The sequence below is a fragment of the Xyrauchen texanus genome, chromosome 22, assembly GCF_025860055.1.
Source record: "Xyrauchen texanus isolate HMW12.3.18 chromosome 22, RBS_HiC_50CHRs, whole genome shotgun sequence".
Lineage (NCBI taxonomy): Eukaryota > Metazoa > Chordata > Actinopteri > Cypriniformes > Catostomidae > Xyrauchen > Xyrauchen texanus.
The window spans coordinates 15,588,369-15,607,386 of NC_068297.1; the positions used below are offsets into that span (position 1 = coordinate 15,588,369).

The 19,018-nt window shown below is 39.7% G+C and overlaps 1 protein-coding gene across 1 annotated transcript; it reads left to right on the top strand.

Moving 5' to 3' along the window:
* The first annotated feature begins 4,056 nt into the window (after nt 1-4,056).
* Nucleotides 4,057-17,579, top strand: LOC127662864 (zinc finger protein Rlf-like). The gene is made up of 8 exons (XM_052154247.1): nt 4,057-4,263; nt 6,060-6,214; nt 6,376-6,457; nt 6,811-6,946; nt 7,797-7,999; nt 8,106-8,242; nt 11,933-12,074; nt 12,158-17,579. Exons 1-8 carry the CDS (start codon nt 4,081-4,083, stop codon nt 17,393-17,395), a joined length of 6,276 nt encoding a protein of 2,091 aa, XP_052010207.1. The 5' UTR covers nt 4,057-4,080; the 3' UTR covers nt 17,396-17,579.
* The last annotated feature ends 1,439 nt before the right edge of the window (nt 17,580-19,018 follow it).

Below are 19,018 nucleotides of genomic sequence, written 5' to 3' on the forward strand. Positions count from 1 at the left end.
GGAAAGGCACCGGGCAGAGATGAGCTCACAAGCAAAATACTGAGGGAGGGTGGCGTTTGTGCACTGACTGCCCTACATGACATCATAACAACAGTCTGGACCACTGGGCGGGTTCCGCATGATTGGAAGGATGCCCTGGTGGTCCCTCTCTATAAAAAGGGGGACCGCACGGATTGTAACAACTATAGGGGCATCTCACTCCTCAGTGTGCCGGGAAATGTCCTGGCAAGGATTATTCAACATCGCCTTGCCAGGCATGCTGAGGAGAGGCTTGCGGAGCCCCAATGTGGTTTCAGGAAAGGGCGGTCTTGCACAGATGCCATATTCTCTGTCCGTCTGCTACAGCAGAGGTGTAGGGAATTCATCTCTGCTTTACTGAGCTGGTCAAGGCCTATGATACCATCAGTAGAGCTGGGCTCTGGGTTTTTCTTCGTGCTTTCGGAGTCCCAGACCCGCTGCTCGTGATCATTAAGGACCTTCATGATGGCGAGCAGGCCCGGGTAGAACTACGTGGCCGGGAGTCGGAGCCATTCCCTGTTCACCTTGGAGTGCGACAGGGATGTCCTCTAGCTCCAACATTTTTTAATATCTATTTCGTCCACGTGGTTCGTGAAGCCTTCGATGGCTGTACTGGAGGAATTTCCATCTGAATATAATGGGAGGCTGATCAATGCCTGGGTGCGGTCAAGGGATGGGTCCCTATTGATCAACCATATTATGTATGCTGATGATCTGGTGATTGTTGCTCACTCAGAGGAGGAGTTAGAGGCGCTACTGACGAACCTGGAACTTGCCACTAAGAGATGGGGCCTTACCATTACCCCAACCGAAACTAAGCACCTGCCTGGGTGTTATGTACCATCGGACACTCCACCCCCACAGCTCCCAATTGGTGATGGGGCAGTTGTGAAGAGAGTGGAGTGTTTTCCATACCTGGGCAGTGTGCTTATGACAGTAGAGGTCTCACTCCGAATCAGTCGAGCGGCATTATCTTTTCATTGGTTGCGTAACGCTGTGTGGAATCTACCTGGTTTGTCACTCCACACGAAGCTTCAGGTATTCTCGGCCACGGTCATTCCCTCCCTTCTCTATGCTTGTGAAACGTGGACCCCCCTAATGGAACATCTTCGCTGGTTAGAAACATTTAGGCTGGCCTGCAGCCTAAGATCCATCCTGGGTTTAACCAGGGTGGATTGTGTGAGGAGCTCACAAATCCTTGAAAGATGTGGACAAAGTCCCATCAGTGAGCTCCTCCGGCAAGCAAGGTTGCATTGGCTGGGTCATGTAGCCCGCATGCCCGGCCACCGCATGCCTAAACAGCTTTTGTTCAGGCCGGATAGAAGGGGCTAAGCGGGCGCGGCACGGGCTGGAGAAGAGATGGAGTGATGTGGTACAGGAGGATGTGGAGATGAGTGGACTTGCTGATGACTGGAGGAGGCTTGTGAAAGACGCTACTGGCCAGTTGGAGGCAGTCACCTTCCAACAACAATGGAGGGCAGAGGAGCGACCCTCACAACAACGAGCAGAGCGCTGGGTGGCTAAACCACAGCAAGTTGGCCCAGTAGAGGGCACAGGTGGTGCATCAGCCAGTCATCTCAGTCAGTCGACCCGTGTCACCTGTTGGATCTGTCCCCTGACCTCCTGCCAGCAGTCGTTGGACACTTCATGTGGCCTCGACATGCACATAGCCTGGCACAAGCGTCATGGTGAATGGTGGTTTTTGTTGTTGTTGTTGTTGTTGTTGTTGTTGTTGTTTGTGTGTGTGTGTGTGTGTGTGTGTGTGTGTGTGTGTGTGTGTGTGTGTGTGTGTGTGTGTGTGTGTGTGTGTGTGTGTGTGTGTGTATGAAAGAGAGAGAGAGACTGACATACAGCACGCAGAGAGAGAGAGAGTTCACGTATAGGCTATGATGCGCTAGATTTAATTACGTTTTTTTGTTGAGGAGTTAAATATGAAATCAGCTAAATCGCGGACATTTAGGGAATCTAGAAATCCCAACTGGTCGCTTTTTAAGGTTCGAGGAAACACCTGAGAAAACAGGGCATATGCGCATAATATGTTCCATTAAAAAATCTTCAGATTTGAAGCTCGTACCTTTGCATTATTTCTGCATTAACAAGTGCCGCCTTCTCACGCACTCTTCCGAGAACAACTTGGTCTCTCCCTTATTCACATACACTCACAGTGCGATATGAACCTTCTAAAGCTGATTAATAAAACAAAGGCTTGGTTTAAATGTTTTTCATCTTTATTATCTTCAAAATTATATATATATACATATATACATATATACATATATACATATACATATACATATATATATATATATATATATATATATATATATATATATATATATATATATATATATATATATATATATATACATATATATATATAGGCCTATATATATATACAGTGGACACCACCGGTATCTCACCCGAGAAGTGCAGCGTGTGCTCGCGCCCTCATGTATAGTTGTAAACACAGAGTGAGTTGAGGCCATTTCAATTCAACACGGAATTAGCTGTTATACACCCGTGTGATATGGAAATCTTTCTGTGTTTTATTTTGAGGACAATGAAGTACTGACGAAATTCAGCAACAAGGCTTGTGCACTGTTAATAGGACATTTTTAAAGAACTGGATGCCAGATCAGATGTGATTTTTATGTATTAAATTTGTACTGTATTGTGCATTTAAACATTCAAAAATTATCCTCTGTGAGCGATTTTTGTGTAGTCGACCAATTTGTACACATGTTGGTCAATAAATATTATTAACATTTTTTTTTTTGTTTCTTGTGGGTAATTGAAATATATTTTGTTATGTGTTGTATAAAAAAGATAGGCTACAATAATTATGGGGGTCTATATGTTGTTTTTCAAAATCTCGTATTTCTCTTTCTTTATGAAGAAATAATTGTTTCATTCAATACAATTTTTATTTTAAAATAGCCTATAGTTTTCTCTTTTTTCAATGCCACAAGAACAGAAAAGGAGGTATTTACATATTCAGATTAATATTAGTTGCCAGAGAAAATAATTTTATACAGAAAATGCTATTTTCAGATGTTACATATTTTAAGTGCTTTTTATCTAAAAATGTGAGAAATTCAGTCTACAAAAGCCTATTTTTTTCTTGTGTATATGATTTGTCCTGTATTATTAATAACTAGAGATATTTCACCCAAAAATGTAAATTCTTTCATCGTTTACTCACCTTCATGCTATCCCAGATGTGTGACTTCTGCAGAACACAAGATTTTTAGAAGAATATCTCAGGTTGCTCTGTTGGTCCTCACAATGTAAGTGAATGGTGATCAGAACGTAGAAGGTCCAAAAAAGATATAAAGGCAGCATAAATGTTATCCCTATGACTCCAGTGGTTTGATCAATGTCTTTAGAAGTGTTATGTGTGGGTGAAGGTAAACAGATTCATATTTAATAATATCCACCTTTGACCAGCCCCAACCAGTAGGTGACTGAATGTAAAAGTGATAGTCAATTCCACACCAGAATGTGAAAGTGTAGATTTATAGTAAAAAAGGATATACACATTGACCTGTTTCTCACTCACAGTTATCATATTGCTTCTGAAGATATTGATTTAAAAACTGGAGTTGTCTGGATTGCTTTTATGCTGTCTTTGTGTCCATTTTGGTCCTTCAGAGTTCTGGACATCGTTCACTAATACTGTATGGACCTACAGAGCTGAGAAATTCTAAAAATCTCCATTTGTGTTCTGCAGAAACAATAAAGTCTTGCGTATCTGAGAAGGCATGAGGATGAGGATCATTTTCCTTTTTGGGTGAACTATCCATTACATTTAAAGACTTATTCTTTACATTTTCAAATATTTAAAATAAAATATAACAATAAATATAGTTTGTTAGCACACATTCAAAATTTTCCTAAAAAATAAAAATAAAAAAATAGATAGATAGATACTTAAAACTAGGGAGGTTGATGCGTGTCAACTTGGAGGGGGGAGTCCCTTGCAGCTCAGTCCCAGCTGGAGCAGGAGGCCCTTCACCATCACATGACTGTATGTGTGCGTACGCGCCGTGGCTGCCAGTGAACATGGCGGATGAGAACACAGAAGCGGAGCTCGACTGGAGCGGCCGAGCCAGCCTGCTGCTCGACGAAGACACGTTTTTCGCCATGGAGGGTCTGCAAGCCACCCTTCAGCAGCTCGAGGCCGAGCTTCGGCAGCAAGACGTTTCCGAAGAATCGTCCACAGTGTATTGCAATAACTTCTGCCAGGTACGTGCTGTTAAAAACGGCTGCGTTTATGTGAAATATTTATGCAACAATCCAGCGCGTGTGGTGGCTTGCGTTAGCTGACCACAGAGGCAAGTTGTGGCTACAACCTGCAAGCTAGTGAAATCAATGTGTGGGCCTCTCAGGAAGAGCCATGCTAACGCGAAACTACTGCTGGCGGATTGTGGTAATATGCATGGTCGATAAGCAGCAAAATAGAAATGTTGCAGCCTTCTAGTTGTCCATTACAAATTGCTAGATGTATTTAGATGAGTTGATTGGTTGATTTTCCGCGTCAGTTTGTTGCACGGCTTCCCCTGGTCCCTAGTAAGGGACGATATAAGCGTGTCTCTATGTGGTTAGTAACAACACATGTTTATGAAGAATCGATTCGGACGGACTTCTTTAAACGCCATTTCCACGCTAAATCATTTAAACGGATATATCTTTTGTAGGTAGCAGTTTGGGGGTACAGCACGTTTGGATGGGGTGGGGCTCGGTTGTGTTTATCTAGTCTCATGCAGATGTTATGGATCAACTGGGGATGTGCACGTGACAATTTTTACTTGCCTTTTCAGCAGATGCGTTTAATGTGAATTGTCAAGGAGCAAAGAAAAGACGTTTTGCACATTATAAAATTGTTGGCATCATTATTAAACTGATTTTTTTTCATCGATGTCTGTTCAAATTAATTTTACAGTTTAAGAGCGATTTTAACCGTTTCACAGGGTAACATGGTTGTCCATGTTAAAGTGGGACATTGGTTTGAATGGGAACTGGCGATTACACTTGTCTGAGTAGTAAATCGCATGTTGAAATCTATTATCGGTTTCAAATTCATTGGAACAGACATCAATCATACAAAACGGGTTAATAATACAAAATAAAATCATGATGTGTAAAACGCCTTTTCTTGGCTCCTTGGCAATTCACATTAAACAAATCTGCTGAAAATACAAATTAAATGAACTAAAAACTGTGTTAATTTACTAAAAATATTAATTAAATTGTTTAAACTAAGAAATGTTGCCCCCCTACAAACAGTCCAATCTGCTAAGAACCTAGTAGAGCAACCAGCTAAGGCTGATTTAAGCTGTTAATTGTGATTTGGTGTAGACAGTTAGGCTGGTTGTGCTGCCTTGCATTGTATTTTAATATTTAGACTGATTGTGGCATTGGAAGAATAATTATTTAACAAAGAGTTTTTCCTCTGCTTTAGACTGCGAAAGTCTCAAAAGGAAGCACCACAGGTGTTCTGAGGTGAATCTGGTTGGCAGAGGCTATACCCAGTTACCCAGAGGGAGGCTCTTCTAATATTAGTCTGAGAGGTTAAATATGGCATGCATGACATTTCCTCTCTCATTCCCTATAATAAGACATCAGCTGGGAATTAACATCTTGTGGCTCAATGTTTGTAAAAGGGGAAGTTTTGCATGTATTTGCACTGTGCTCAGGTTGCATCTGCTTCCATCCCAAAGGTCCAATCAAAGCGCCCCAGCACAGATGGAGTGCTGTATCAGGGGTTTCTCCTCTGATGCTCCCTTGTGTGGACCTGTAGACTTGTGGTAGAGACAGCATGTGTCAGACAGGCTCGGGTTTCTTTCTTGAACATAATGCTGCCCAATAATTGTTGAAGTATTAAACTCAAATGAAGGCTATGCTTTAACAGATTGCATTTTGATATTTTTTTTAATCTTTATTGTTGTTGGTATATTTTGATATTTGTATCTGAATTTTAATGGCTGAAAGAATTCACCCCAAAGATTTTTTTAATGAATTTGCATGGTCTGTTCTTTTAGGCTCTAATGCACTATGCTGGGAGCAGAAATTCATTGGAACATGGATTGCCTCTGTTGGAAGTCTACTGTCTGTCCATAAACTGTTTCGCTGCTGCCAGGCCACATCTCACAGCTGACTCCCCAAATGTTACCCTTGTGCTCAAAAGACTTGCATTGTGAGTGCTCTTATTAGTACACTAATATATAATGTTAAGACTTTAATATTTAAAAAATATGTTGGACAACAAAATGTACATCATTGAATATGGTGATATGTAATGTTAATATGGCCTACTATGGTTGAGCTAATGTTTTTAAATCCTTTTGTCATCTCCAGGAGTTGCCTTGAATTGTTGCTGTCAGTGCCTCATAATGAAATACCGTATGAAGCCTGGCTGCAGTTCCATGGTTCAGTTCAGGTAAGATCAAATAATTGGCTTTTATGGCACTAAGTTGACTTTGTTGTGTGTAAAGGTCTGAGTATACTTCAGTTGTCCACGTTGCTGATTGCTCCGCATACTGTATGTATGATGCAAATTTTGTCATCACCACAGAGTTTCTCATCCCACGGTGGGATGAGAAACTGTAGTGGGCATGCACCGAACGCATTTGTATTTGCTTGCAGTTGAAAGAGCAACACAGTCGGTCCGTAACGCAGAAAAAAAAAAGAAGTGTACTGGGGCCTCAAGCCATCGCTGAAAAGCTGAATATGGAACAGAAGGGAGTAACATAATCAGGCTCTAACAGCACTGTGGTTTGTCTCTCTTTACAGGCAGCCCATGAGGCCATGCTGCAGTATGGCAGTACAGATTTGCAGGCCCTGCTGAACATCACAGGAGAGGGGGGAGCATGGAATAACCCTGTCCTGGTCTCGCTTCTTACCGGCCAGCCCACAGAACCTGATGAGGGTCAGTAATTCCATATTGCAATGTTGTTCATATGGCCACCATACATTGCAAGTGAAAATCGAGTCTGTCTATGAAGAGATTTGTGCTCTTTCTCGGGTTTGTTCTGTTCAGTTGTGTAGGCGTGCTGACATATTATTACATACCATTAGGCCTATGTGTATAGCTTAAGGATATTGCGAGATGAGACGCAATGACCAGTCTGTAGTCTTTAAATGGATTTAAAGAAGCGAGTATTAAAATTAACTCTGAAATATACAGTATGTTTACCATCATGACCATCACTAGCATGTAAAGCCGGCACCACACTTGCAGACTCCAAACAACTCTGTTTTGGCTGAAGGTTTCATACTTGCAAACTGTTTTTCAGTGAGTAAAATAATTATGTTTGATAAAAACAGACTGTTGTGTCTCCGCTCTGTGATTTCTTTATCATTGTAGGAAAAACACTTGGTGACAATCACTAAGGCTGTGAGTGTGATCACAGTTAAAAATGTTGAGATCAGCTTGACTACTTGTCCGTTCTTTTGTAAAGAAGAAGCTCATTGGTCGCTTGACACCTTGTTGACAGAACAATTTTTTTAAAGCAAGCTTGATGTGCTTTTACTGTTTTTAAAGCCATTAACTCCGCAGGGAATCCGACTGTCAAGTAAATAATGACCTCCTGCTTGTAGACGCTAATGCGCGATTGGTCTTTTCCCTACTGGCTGGCGATTATGTAAATTAAGCTCCCACCTGGACATCGGCTAGCATGGTGCTGGCTTAACATGACAATTCATAGCTTCTGACAGTTTTGACATCTACTGTTAAACACTATCAGTTGTTTATTTACCATTGTCTTCTTCTGGAACAGTGAATGCCTATCTTGCTTTGGAGGGAGATGGTTTCATGGAAATGAGGATCAAACACCTGGAGAAAGTAGGGGAGGTAGAGAAGGCCCTGATCCTCAACAAAGCCTGTGCTAACTGTAGCCTCCTGCCCAACCAGGCCACCTTTCGGCAAACCTTTGTCACCCAACTGTGCCAGCAACTCCCTAGTGAGGAAGCAATAATAGAGGTAAAGTACCAAAGTGCCATCCAGCTTTAAGATTTTCCATTTGTTGTTGTTTTTAGAGGATATAGTCAGTGCAATAACTTTCTTATACATATATTTCTATTTCTAGATTTCTAGAATAGATGGGAAAGATATCCTGGACATTATTTGCAACATGGACACTGAAGGAGATGAGAACACTGCCTTGATCTTGTGCACCACCTATTTGACACAACAGCTACAACAGGAGAGCTTGTACTGCACCTGGTGAGGACCTGTTTGAATCACTCCTTTTCAGAAATTTATGATTTTACATCATGTGTATGATTTATACCTTTTGCCTCTGTGTTTACACCTTAAGTCCCTTTCAATGGTTCTGGACCAAAAACTTTATTTTTAAATGTTGGCAACTGGTTAAAACTGGTTATTTTCATTCCGATAATTTTTTTCATGAAACCAAAGTCTAAATGGTTTATCACAATACTTTTTTAAAATTACACCCCACTACCTGTTGCCCCAAAAAATTAGGCTTCTCTCTTTTAGTTGAACACAAGCATGTGCTTTGATTCTGAAGGAAACCGCTAGATTACACATTTCTTTGCCTTAATGCATGTTGTGGATGAAGCTTCTGTGACATGCTGAAGAACTTTTAGACAACTATATATATAATTACTACTTATACATGCATGGTTAATACAAGGAAAAATATTGAGCAAGAAAGTAAATTTCTCAGTTCACTCAGAGACTTCAATGATTTATTGTTAGATATGATCTATTAATATAGATTTAATGCTGCCGGGTTCTGACCGAGAAGCAGATCTGTAACTAAAACAAATAATTAAAATAAATTGAAATAATTAAATTAATGATTTGCTCGCATAATATGAAGAACACACTTCACAACAAAGATTGTGTTGGACTTATGATAGAGGAATTTAGCCAAATGTGTTTCATAGTTAGGCAAAATGAAATCAATCAATATTTTTTTTTTTATTGCAGCACATTTTTTAATTTAATGAATACATTGAAAATCTTTGTTGTGAATTATGCATTTAAAAATGTTATGGGATACATACAAGCTTTCAGAGGGCTGCAACAACTAATTAATAAAAACTAAATATCACAAAAATTATAAAATCAATGATTAAAATCATCATCAATTAATTCAATTATGATTAGTTGAATATCTTTTCACTAACACTGCAACCTACATCAGTGATCCCATATTACAGTAGGGAAATGTGTTTTGATGGGGGGAAAAAAGACATTTAAAAATGGTACAGAGCTGCATCTGAAAAGAGCCCAACCCAAGCATTATATAAAACATTTAAGCTCATAGTTTTGTTTGTGGTGTTCGGTGCTTTAACAGATTCCTTCTGCAATTGAATGTGCTTCAATGTTTAACCCAAGCATATAACTTAAATTGTACTGATTTATTCTTATTTGTAAATTGTATAAACTCAAAGACATGAATGTTTCCATTCTCAGTTTGTAAAACAACTTGTCCAAAAAAAAAAAATATATATATATATATAATAATGGTGTGAAGTAACCAAGTATAGAGATCCACATTACAATATTGTTGATATGTTGAATGTCAAATTGATCACTAAATTGAATCGTGCTTTATTTGTAACTGTAATGGGATAATAACCGTTTGGTTTATTATTTCATTTCATGATTTAAATTGTCCTTCTATTTATATTTCTTTATATTTCTTCTATTTATATTGCAAGATTTAGCATTTCGATTTTTTGTAACCTTCAATTTGCACATTGTTTGCGAACAACATTTGGCAAGATGTGGAATACTGTTTTAAAAGACAAGAAATTAAATTTGGCTTTGTCCTTTGATTAATCAAATAATTATTCAACAAAAACAAATATTATCAAAATATTGTTTTATAGTGTGTTGTATATTAAATCACGAGTGATTTAATGATGTCATACCAGCTGGAACATATTACCCTTGCAGGCTCTCTACAGGCTGATTCAGTGTTTGAGGGATACCATTTTGATAGACATCACTATAGTCCTTATTTCAAAAACTTTAATTGTCACCTCAGTCAGCACCAAAGTATCAGTCTTGGTTGCTTTTAGCATCTTTATAAAAAGCTCCTACTCTTACACAAGTCCTACTCTTTGCTAAGACTAAGACTAGTTTTGCTACACTTAAGTCAAAGATTAAGACTATTCTTAGGAGCATTTCTGAAGTTTTTTGCATGCGGCCCCCAGGTCCCTTTTTTCTTGAGAGATCTCGTAACACTTAGAACAGAGTAATGTCATGTGTAATGTTTAATGTAAAAAAAAAAAAAGAACATCATTAACCATTCTTTAATTTAATTCTTACCGGTTACTGGTAATTGGAAAGGAAGTGGCGGAATGCCGGTGTTCTGACGATTTGTGCTGCCTTGTCGAAAAATGCTACCGTAGCGCGAATCAATAGCAGAGTCTGACGATTTGTGCTGCCTTGTCGAAAAATGCTACGCAAGCGCGAATCGATCACAGAGAATGTCGATTCATTCTCTAGCTACTGTTTCCATAATGATGTAAATCTCACAATATTAAGACATCGTTATTTAATTTAAAACAGGGTAAGTGTATGGGGAGCATATTTTTATATTTTAAATGAACCAGCAATTATCACATTTGATATAACAAGTAAAAATGACATTATTGTATATTATATGATGTACCAATTATAATAAAATTATAAGTTATGAGTACTGTATACTGTACTGTTTTTATTTTTAAAACTGTGTGAAAAGTAAAAATTATCATAAAATATTCATCTTTGACCTGTCAAAGCACACCTTTCCTAACTGAAACTTTCAGTTATTCTTGTTCAGCTGGCTGACCGTACAAATATTCATATGGTAGTTAGCATTTTTTAACACATGAATATTTACCTTATGTTCACTGTCATTAGAAAAATCAATACTACATAATAATGTCTTCAAGATGTAAGGAGTTGCATATTTTGATAGACCAACGTGCCCTATCAAATAATGCTCCCAGTGCAAATTCACTTTATTTTACATCACTACTCACTCCATATGCACCTTATGAATATGGAGAGTATGTTGAGATATTTTGTAATTATGCCTTCAAGATGTCAGGAGCAGCATATTCTGTAATAGCATCTTTAAGATGTCAGGAGTTGCATATTTTGATAGACCAACGTGCCCCATCAAATAATGCTGCCAGTTTTTTGAAACTAAATAAATGATGAAAGTACTCTGAATCTGGCAAAACAGTACATTTATTTATTTATTTTAAAGCCTCACGCCATATCACACTACATGAACATTAGCACATTCTGATTACTTATGTGTCAAGTGCTGCTACCTACTTTGTACACATTTCACACACTCTGGCACTTTTTGCACGTGTATGTTGCACAAATAGCTAATTGCTATATTATGCTGAAAATAAGGTGTGCATGCTAACATTTACACGTTCACATGTCAAATTATGTAATAAAAAAAGGATTAAAGATATTGCAATGCTCACCGTCAAGTCTCCACAGCAAGGATGCATACATAGATTTATGGGCGTGGTAAAGCAGAACAAAACTGTGAGTCTGCACATGCGCATAACCAGTAAGTAGCACATATCGATGGGTAGCACAAATCCTCAGAACACCGGAACCAGAACAAAACAATATAGTTTCCCTTATATTTAGTCCCTTCTCTGACCACCTCCAAATGGGGTTAAAGTGATCAGCTCACAATGTGTTTCCAATACATATTTGACACTTTTTATACATTTGACAGCATACACACGGGACAGATGAAAATCTAAATGTTCAGGACCAAAACTTTTGTAGTCAGTGGCATCATAGTTGGTCCACAGGACATCAGCATAGATGATCTTTAGAGGAATGACAAGAATGGGGAGATTAATTTTCAATGTACATCTCTCTAATAGAACTTCTGTTTTCTGTGATGTCTCTCAGGGAGTTAACACTTCTTTGGAGCAAACTGCAGAAAAGAATTGATGAGTCCCTTGAATCGTTTCTTGAACGCTGCCTGCAGTTTGGAGCCATTGCCAAGACTATCTACCCTCTTCTTTTCCTCATTCGTGTAATTCAGACAGAGGTTAATACACTTATTTTTATTTTCTAATATTTAATCTAGGTATGGCTGCTTCTGAATCTTTCTTCTTTTTTTGTATTTTTCAGACAATGCACCTTGGCTTAGCAGTATCGGTTGAACTGTGTGTGAAAGCTCTTCGGCTTCCAAAGCAAGAAGATATAGACTCTAAAACAATGGTCTGCAAAATGGTTGCCTGTCTCCTTCCTGAGGATCTGGAGATGATACGGGCCTGCCAGCTCACAGAATTCCTCTTAAGCCCTGCCCAGGAGGCCTTTGATGTCCTTAAGGACCTCTACACACTTCCTGATCAAAAATACAATGAGGAAAATGCCATTATTCCAAATTCCCTGCGCTGTGAACTGCTACTTGCTCTGAAAGCACACTGGCCCTTTGACCCTGAATTTTGGGACTGGAAAACTTTGAAGCGGCACTGCATGCGATTACTGGGGCTAGAACCTGAGGAGGAGGTGGAGGATGAAGCAGCACCTGAGGAGCTGTATAATTTAGGAGCAGTTTTGAATGAAGCGGCAGAGGAGGAGGGAGATAAGTGTGCAATAATCAATGGATTTAGCAGCAATGAACAAGAGCAGACAGAGGAAAAAACAGATACAACGAAGGAACAAAAAGTCTTGAAGAAAAAAGCACAAGGTCAGAAGTGTAAGTTTCTTTGCCAGATATGCCATAAAGAAGTGGTTGAGTCACGAATCAGTCACCACACCAAAAAACATATGGAGAATGGTGTGTGGAGGTGCCCTATATGTCTACAAGAGTTCAAAATTCGAAAGGAGTTTGTGGCACACTCTAAAAAGCACATTAAGATGCCTACAAAGGCCCGTCACTGGAAAAAGAAAAAAGTAAAGAAGAAGGTGGACCAGAAAAAAGATTTTAAAGAGGATGGTTTCGATGACCTAGAGCCTGGTCAAATTCCTTTAGACCCTTCCCTTGCCATGTACTATCAGTCCACCCATGACCCTGTTGTATTAGAACATATATTAGAGCAAGCAGCTAGTGTGCCTAAAAACCAAGAAGAAAATGATTATATCACATTTGACTACATCAACACATACTTAAAATTACAGGATCGTGATGTTTACCAGTGTCCAGCCACTGGCTGCTCAAAGAAGTTTAAGCTTTTCAAGTACATGGGTATACACATAAAAAATGAGCATGATAATGATGACCCCAACTTGAAACATTATCTGGAGATGAAAGATCGCCGGGAGAAGTGCACTTTTTGCCGGAAAACCTTTATGACTGGCTACCACAATCGCAAGCACCGTCGGGCCCATTACGGAGATCGTCCTTTCATGTGTTTGGTCACCGGATGTGGAGCTAATTTTAACACCACCAACGAACTCCTTGCACATAAACATAGTCATGGGTATCGTTTGTTCTACGGCTGCGAGTTGAAAGGCTGCAGTTTCTCATACTGTGACCTTGGGCAGCTCTACCACCATGAGGCACAGCACTTCCGCGATGCTGCTTACACTTGCACCAGTTCAGGTTGCAAGCAATTTTTCTACTCGCGCAAAGAATTTCTAAAGCACTTGGCCACTCATAACATCACTTTTACAGAGGAAGACTTTGAGAGGCAGAGAAAAATGAAAAGGAAACTTTTGCTCCCAAATGTAAAAGATGATATGGGCTCTGAGTCAAAGACAGAATTAGAGAACGGTGTCCAAAAAAGTGGTTCAAGTTTATCACCACAGCCCTCGGAATGCAAAGAATCCAAGGTTTCATTGACCTGTGTTGCTGTCTGCTTTGATGGCAAAAAATTCACCTGTGGCCTAAAAAGGTGTGGAAGGACCTTCACTAACTCCAGAGAACTTCATAAGCATTTGAAAATTGCCCATGCAGATGAATTTAATGAAGAGGATCAAATATGCAAAAAAAAAGTACAAGCAAAGCATTTGAAGAATCAAGCCATTGAATTGCATAAAAATGGCCAGGGTAATGGGTCATCTACAGAGGAATCTATTCAAGAAAAGGCTGTCTCGCCTGCAGCTAGTTCTTTAGATTGTGACACAACCCTTTCAGACACTGAACTCAGTGCAACACTAACTGAGATAATGCTTGGATTAAGTCAACTAAGCCTTATTACTCCTAGTGCCAGATATGTTAGGCGTAACTCACAGAGAACTGTTTCAGGATCTAACACGCCACTGGTCACTTGCCTCTCTACCTTAAATGCAAGATCATCTCCCAAAGCAACATCAAACAACACAACTGAGCTGAGAACTCCTGTGGAAGGTAGAGATTCAATGAGATCTGCCAAAGCAACCACAAACAACACAACTGAGCTGAGAACTCCTGTGAAAGGTAGTGATTCAAAGAGACCTGCCAAAGCAACAACAAACAACAAATCTGAGTTGAGAACTCCTGTGGAAGGTAGAGATTCAAAAAGATCTGCAAAAGCAACAACAAACCACAAAACTGAGCTGAGAACTCCTGTGGAAGGTAGTGGTTCAAAGAGACTGCCCAGCAAAACAGAATCACCACACACACCTGATAACATCAAAGAATCTGTGTTGAAGAAGGATGAACCACAAAGTGAGATACTTGTGCAGCCCCCAATCAAGCCTTACACTTGTGAAGCAAAAAGCTGCCAATACCAGAGTGTTACTAGCTTTTCTTTAATCCAACACTATATAACATTTCATGGTTGCTCTTTGGAGGAGGTGAATCAGATGGAGTTGTTTCAATCTCAAACACTGAAGCCTTTCAAAGCACTTGATGATAATGTTAGAGATTCTTTCTTTGAGAAGGATCAACCACAAAATGATTTTCTTGTGCAGCCCACAACCAAGCCTTATACCTGTGAAGCTGACAATTGCCATTACCAGAGTGTTACTAGTCGTGCTTTAATGCAGCACTATATTAAGGTCCACCATTACTCTGAGGAGCAGGTGAAACAAATGGAGGTGTTTCGGTCTCATACATTCAGGCCCTTCCAGTGCCATCTCTGCTCCAAGTGCTACAAAAATAAAAAAGGGTTGAGGGTCCATTATCTACAGATGCATGACATAACAAAAGCAGTTGTTGAACAGATGAGTTGCTCTTTTAAAAAGAAGCTGGGTGATGAGGCACCATTGTTGTCCTCGTCCAAAATAAAGAAGAGGAAGAAGTCACAGTCATTGAAGATGGATGAGGTTAAATCCCAAAGAGATGTGCGCAAATGGCAACCGAGATGCCAAAAAAGAGATATAGGAAAACTATATAGGAAAAATGACAAAGTCAAAGCTAAAGAGAAAAGGCAGAGCAGCAGCCTTTTATCATCACCACAGAAAGTCACTTCTGAAACTGATGCTAATGTAAATCATTCAAAGGATGATGGTAGGGGAAGCCACCGCTTGGTAGCAAAAGAAAACCTAAGCTACATCCTCAGCAAATACAACAAACACTTTCCCTGCACACACAAGAACTGCAAAGCTGCTTTCACCAATCAGAAAAGCCTTGTTGGCCACCTTCAGTTTGTACACCACTCTAATTGCTCACAGTTGTGTTTTCCATGTGAACACAATGGATGCAATAAGCAATTTAACCACTATTCAAATCTTACTAGCCACTACCGCCGAGTGCACAACCTTACCAAAAAGGAAATTCCCTCAAAAACATCCTGCAATGGTAATTCAAAGAGCATACCAAAAAGACAAACAGCCACATTGGAAGAGCCCATACCGAGATATAAATGTACCTATGCTAACTGTAATGAATCATACCATCTCAACAGCAGCCTCTTGCGGCACACAAGTCAATTTCACTGGAACCAGCCTCCCCCAAATCCAGTTGCCACAGCTGTGAACTGTGAGTTTATCCCAAGCTATAAAAAACATGTGTTCTATAGGCACTGTGATCCATCGGATTCCCTTGTGGTGCGTCTTCAAAGTACACCTAAGAAAGAGTCAAATAGTGGATGCCAAACTAAGCTGATCATCTCACCCTCCCCTCAATGCTCAAAAGACTCTAAAAAGCTAACTCTCAAGCAGTCTTTAAGATGCTGCCGCAAAGGCCAGGAACTTGCTCAATCTGAGAAGAACTTTGAGTTGATTGAAGAAACCGCAGAAGAGCCATGTCAAGTATCTATAAAACCAACATCCAAAACAAGTGGAGGATTTGACCTGATTTTCTTCCGAACACATGAGGAGGCTTTGCAGATGTGCCAAGATCGCTGTCTACCGATGGCCTTTCCTTGTATGATACAGAACTGTGACTCTGTGGTCTCGTCTAAGCGTAGTTTGCAGCGACATTACATGAGGTGTCACAAAGTTCCACGCAAACTGTTGGATGATAATAAGGATAAGTTGTTTTACACTATTGAAAAACTAGAGGAGATTATACAAAAGAAATCTGCTGTTTCTGCAATACCTGAGTTAACACAGATTCCAAATGGTGTCCTCAAAATGGAGTATCAAGCTGAGCCTTCGACCCCAGGTGGCCCGTCACTGCCAATGAGCCTCCATTCGATCAAAACCGATACAAAGGGGCAGGAGGTGGTCGAGTATTCAGAGGAGCAACTCCCTGACAGCAATTTGCTTATTGCCGCAGATGATTCGCTCTATGGGGAATCAAGTGGGCATCCTGAAGAGCCTATTTCTGAGGAGAGTCAAAGCCACAAGGAGAGGTCCGAGTCAAGTGCACCTCCCCTTATACGTCCTCCACCACTGGACCTCTCGCCACCCTCTACCCTCAGAATAGCCGTTGAAGAAAGTTCATTTGAACCCTCTAGTAAAGACAGTTATAGTAAATCCATTAACATTCCTTCCTCTGATTCCATATCAGTTCCGACCCAAACCCAGGAGCCTCTCCGATGGAAGAATGAACTCTCTGAAGCACCTACCCTGGTCCCTCATTCACCAATCTCAATGGATCCCCGAACTCTCAATCTAGCCCCACGAGCTTTTGACATTACAACTTACAAACCAGTTGGCTTTGAGTCTTCATTCTTGTCATTTATTAAGGAGAAGGAAGAAAAGGTAAATTATGACAAGCGGTGGACTGCAGCAGTTCCTAATCCCTGCCTCAAGCCAAATCTACCTCGCCAGAGAGATTGTTTACGACGGAACTGCTCAGTCAAGGAGAACAATGAGAGAGGAGCCACAATCTCTCAAAGCCGCAGGTCTCTATCATCACCTCTGAGACATTTGATCTCAGAAGGGGAGTGTACCTCGATCCAGAATCTCCGACTCATTTTGGAGAGGGCTTTGAGGGGCTTTGGCGACCAAGCTATAAAACAGCTGCAGTTCTTGAAACCTGTGGTGGTTCTAGAGAGGCCCAAGTCCTCTGCCTCCATTCTTGATCTGTTACCCTCTGAAACAAAAGCTTAAGCTGCTACTTGACACTAGGGCAGTTAAAACTCTTGCCCACCTTTTTTATTTGAAAGACTTTCATAGTATTTTTATATCACGGTTACATTTTTGGTTCTTTTGTGTCAAAGTTAGGTACCTTGTTTAATTTGTGAATGTTTATATGTGTATATAAGTGTAAATGGGAAAAAACAAAAGAAATTTTGAACAGTTATATTCTGTTTCTAGTGTTGTCTCAACTGATGGCTCATCTTTGAAAATGATTCTGAATCTTCCACAGTCTTTGAGTTAAAAAAAGAAGGCACTCAATTAGGTCTGTCACGATAACTACTTTTGTTGGACAATATATTGTCCCAGGAATAATTGCGATTTAAACTATATTATTGTCATTTTAAGCCACTGATATAATGATAATAGCATAATAATGCAAGTACACTCTTTCAAAGAGCATTGATCTTTTAATTAAGGACATTCAGACATTGGAATCAGAATGTAAACAAAAAAAATATCGGGAAGGCCAATCTAGAACTGCGTTTTTTGTTTCCAGCCCAGAAAACTGGATGGGATTGTTGTGTTTAAGATGAACTTTTAGGTTAGTTGTATTGCCACTGTTTTAAACAAAGTCGGCATACCGGCTCCTTCACGTTAATGGACTCTCTTCTCTCATTCGGCTTAAAGCTAAAATGTTACCACACCAGAGCTGTAGATTGCAGCTTTGAAACCAAGTCCATTTGGACTTATTCTTCCAAACGTTCTGTCTGGAATTATGCAGTCGTCGGGAAAACAACTATTACAGGGCACGACATTAAGCATTGTCATGTGCTTGTCCTTTGGACAAGTAAATGGTTCGTTGGATCATTGTCCGGAGACAAAAACAAATGAAAAGACATAGGAAAAGAAAAAAAAGAAAAGCCTACATCATCATCATCATCGTCGTCATCATCATTTACACGTGACAGGGAGTAAGAACACAGTGCAGAAAGATGGTAAATCATTACCAAGCCTGTATGAATTTCTCTCTTCTGAGGAACATAGAATTAGATTTTTGGCAGAATGTTAGTCGCTGTCACTATTCACTGTCACTACATCTTTTTTCCCCATAAAATAAAAGTGGATTGAGACTGAAACTAACATTCTCCCTAACTTCTTTTGAGTTCCACGGAAGATAGAAAGTCAGACCGGTTTGGAACAACATTAAGGCGAGTGATGATGACAGAATTTTTGGTGACATTTTACAATAAGGTTCATTATCATTGGATAATGCATTAGCTATCATGAACTAACCATGAACAATATTTTACAGCATTTATCAATCTTTGTTAATGTTAGTTACTAAAGCAAATTTGATTTCTCCAATTAACAGGTTTTAATCCGCTAATATGCAAAATCGAAAGTTCAGTAGATGCACTCCAAAAAACGTTGGGTTATTTATTTTACCCAATAGCTGGGTTAAACATATTGGGTCGTTCTGTTGGGTTATTCCTAACGTTTATTGGGTTGTTTCTATAACAAAGCACCCAGTTGGGTTAAAATTGGTCTCGCGAGGACGTTTTAAATTTCAACGGTCGACCAGTGCCACTGCCAACAGAAGACAGAGGTAAGTTAATATCACATTATATGAACGCTTTTAGTTTTCTTTATCAA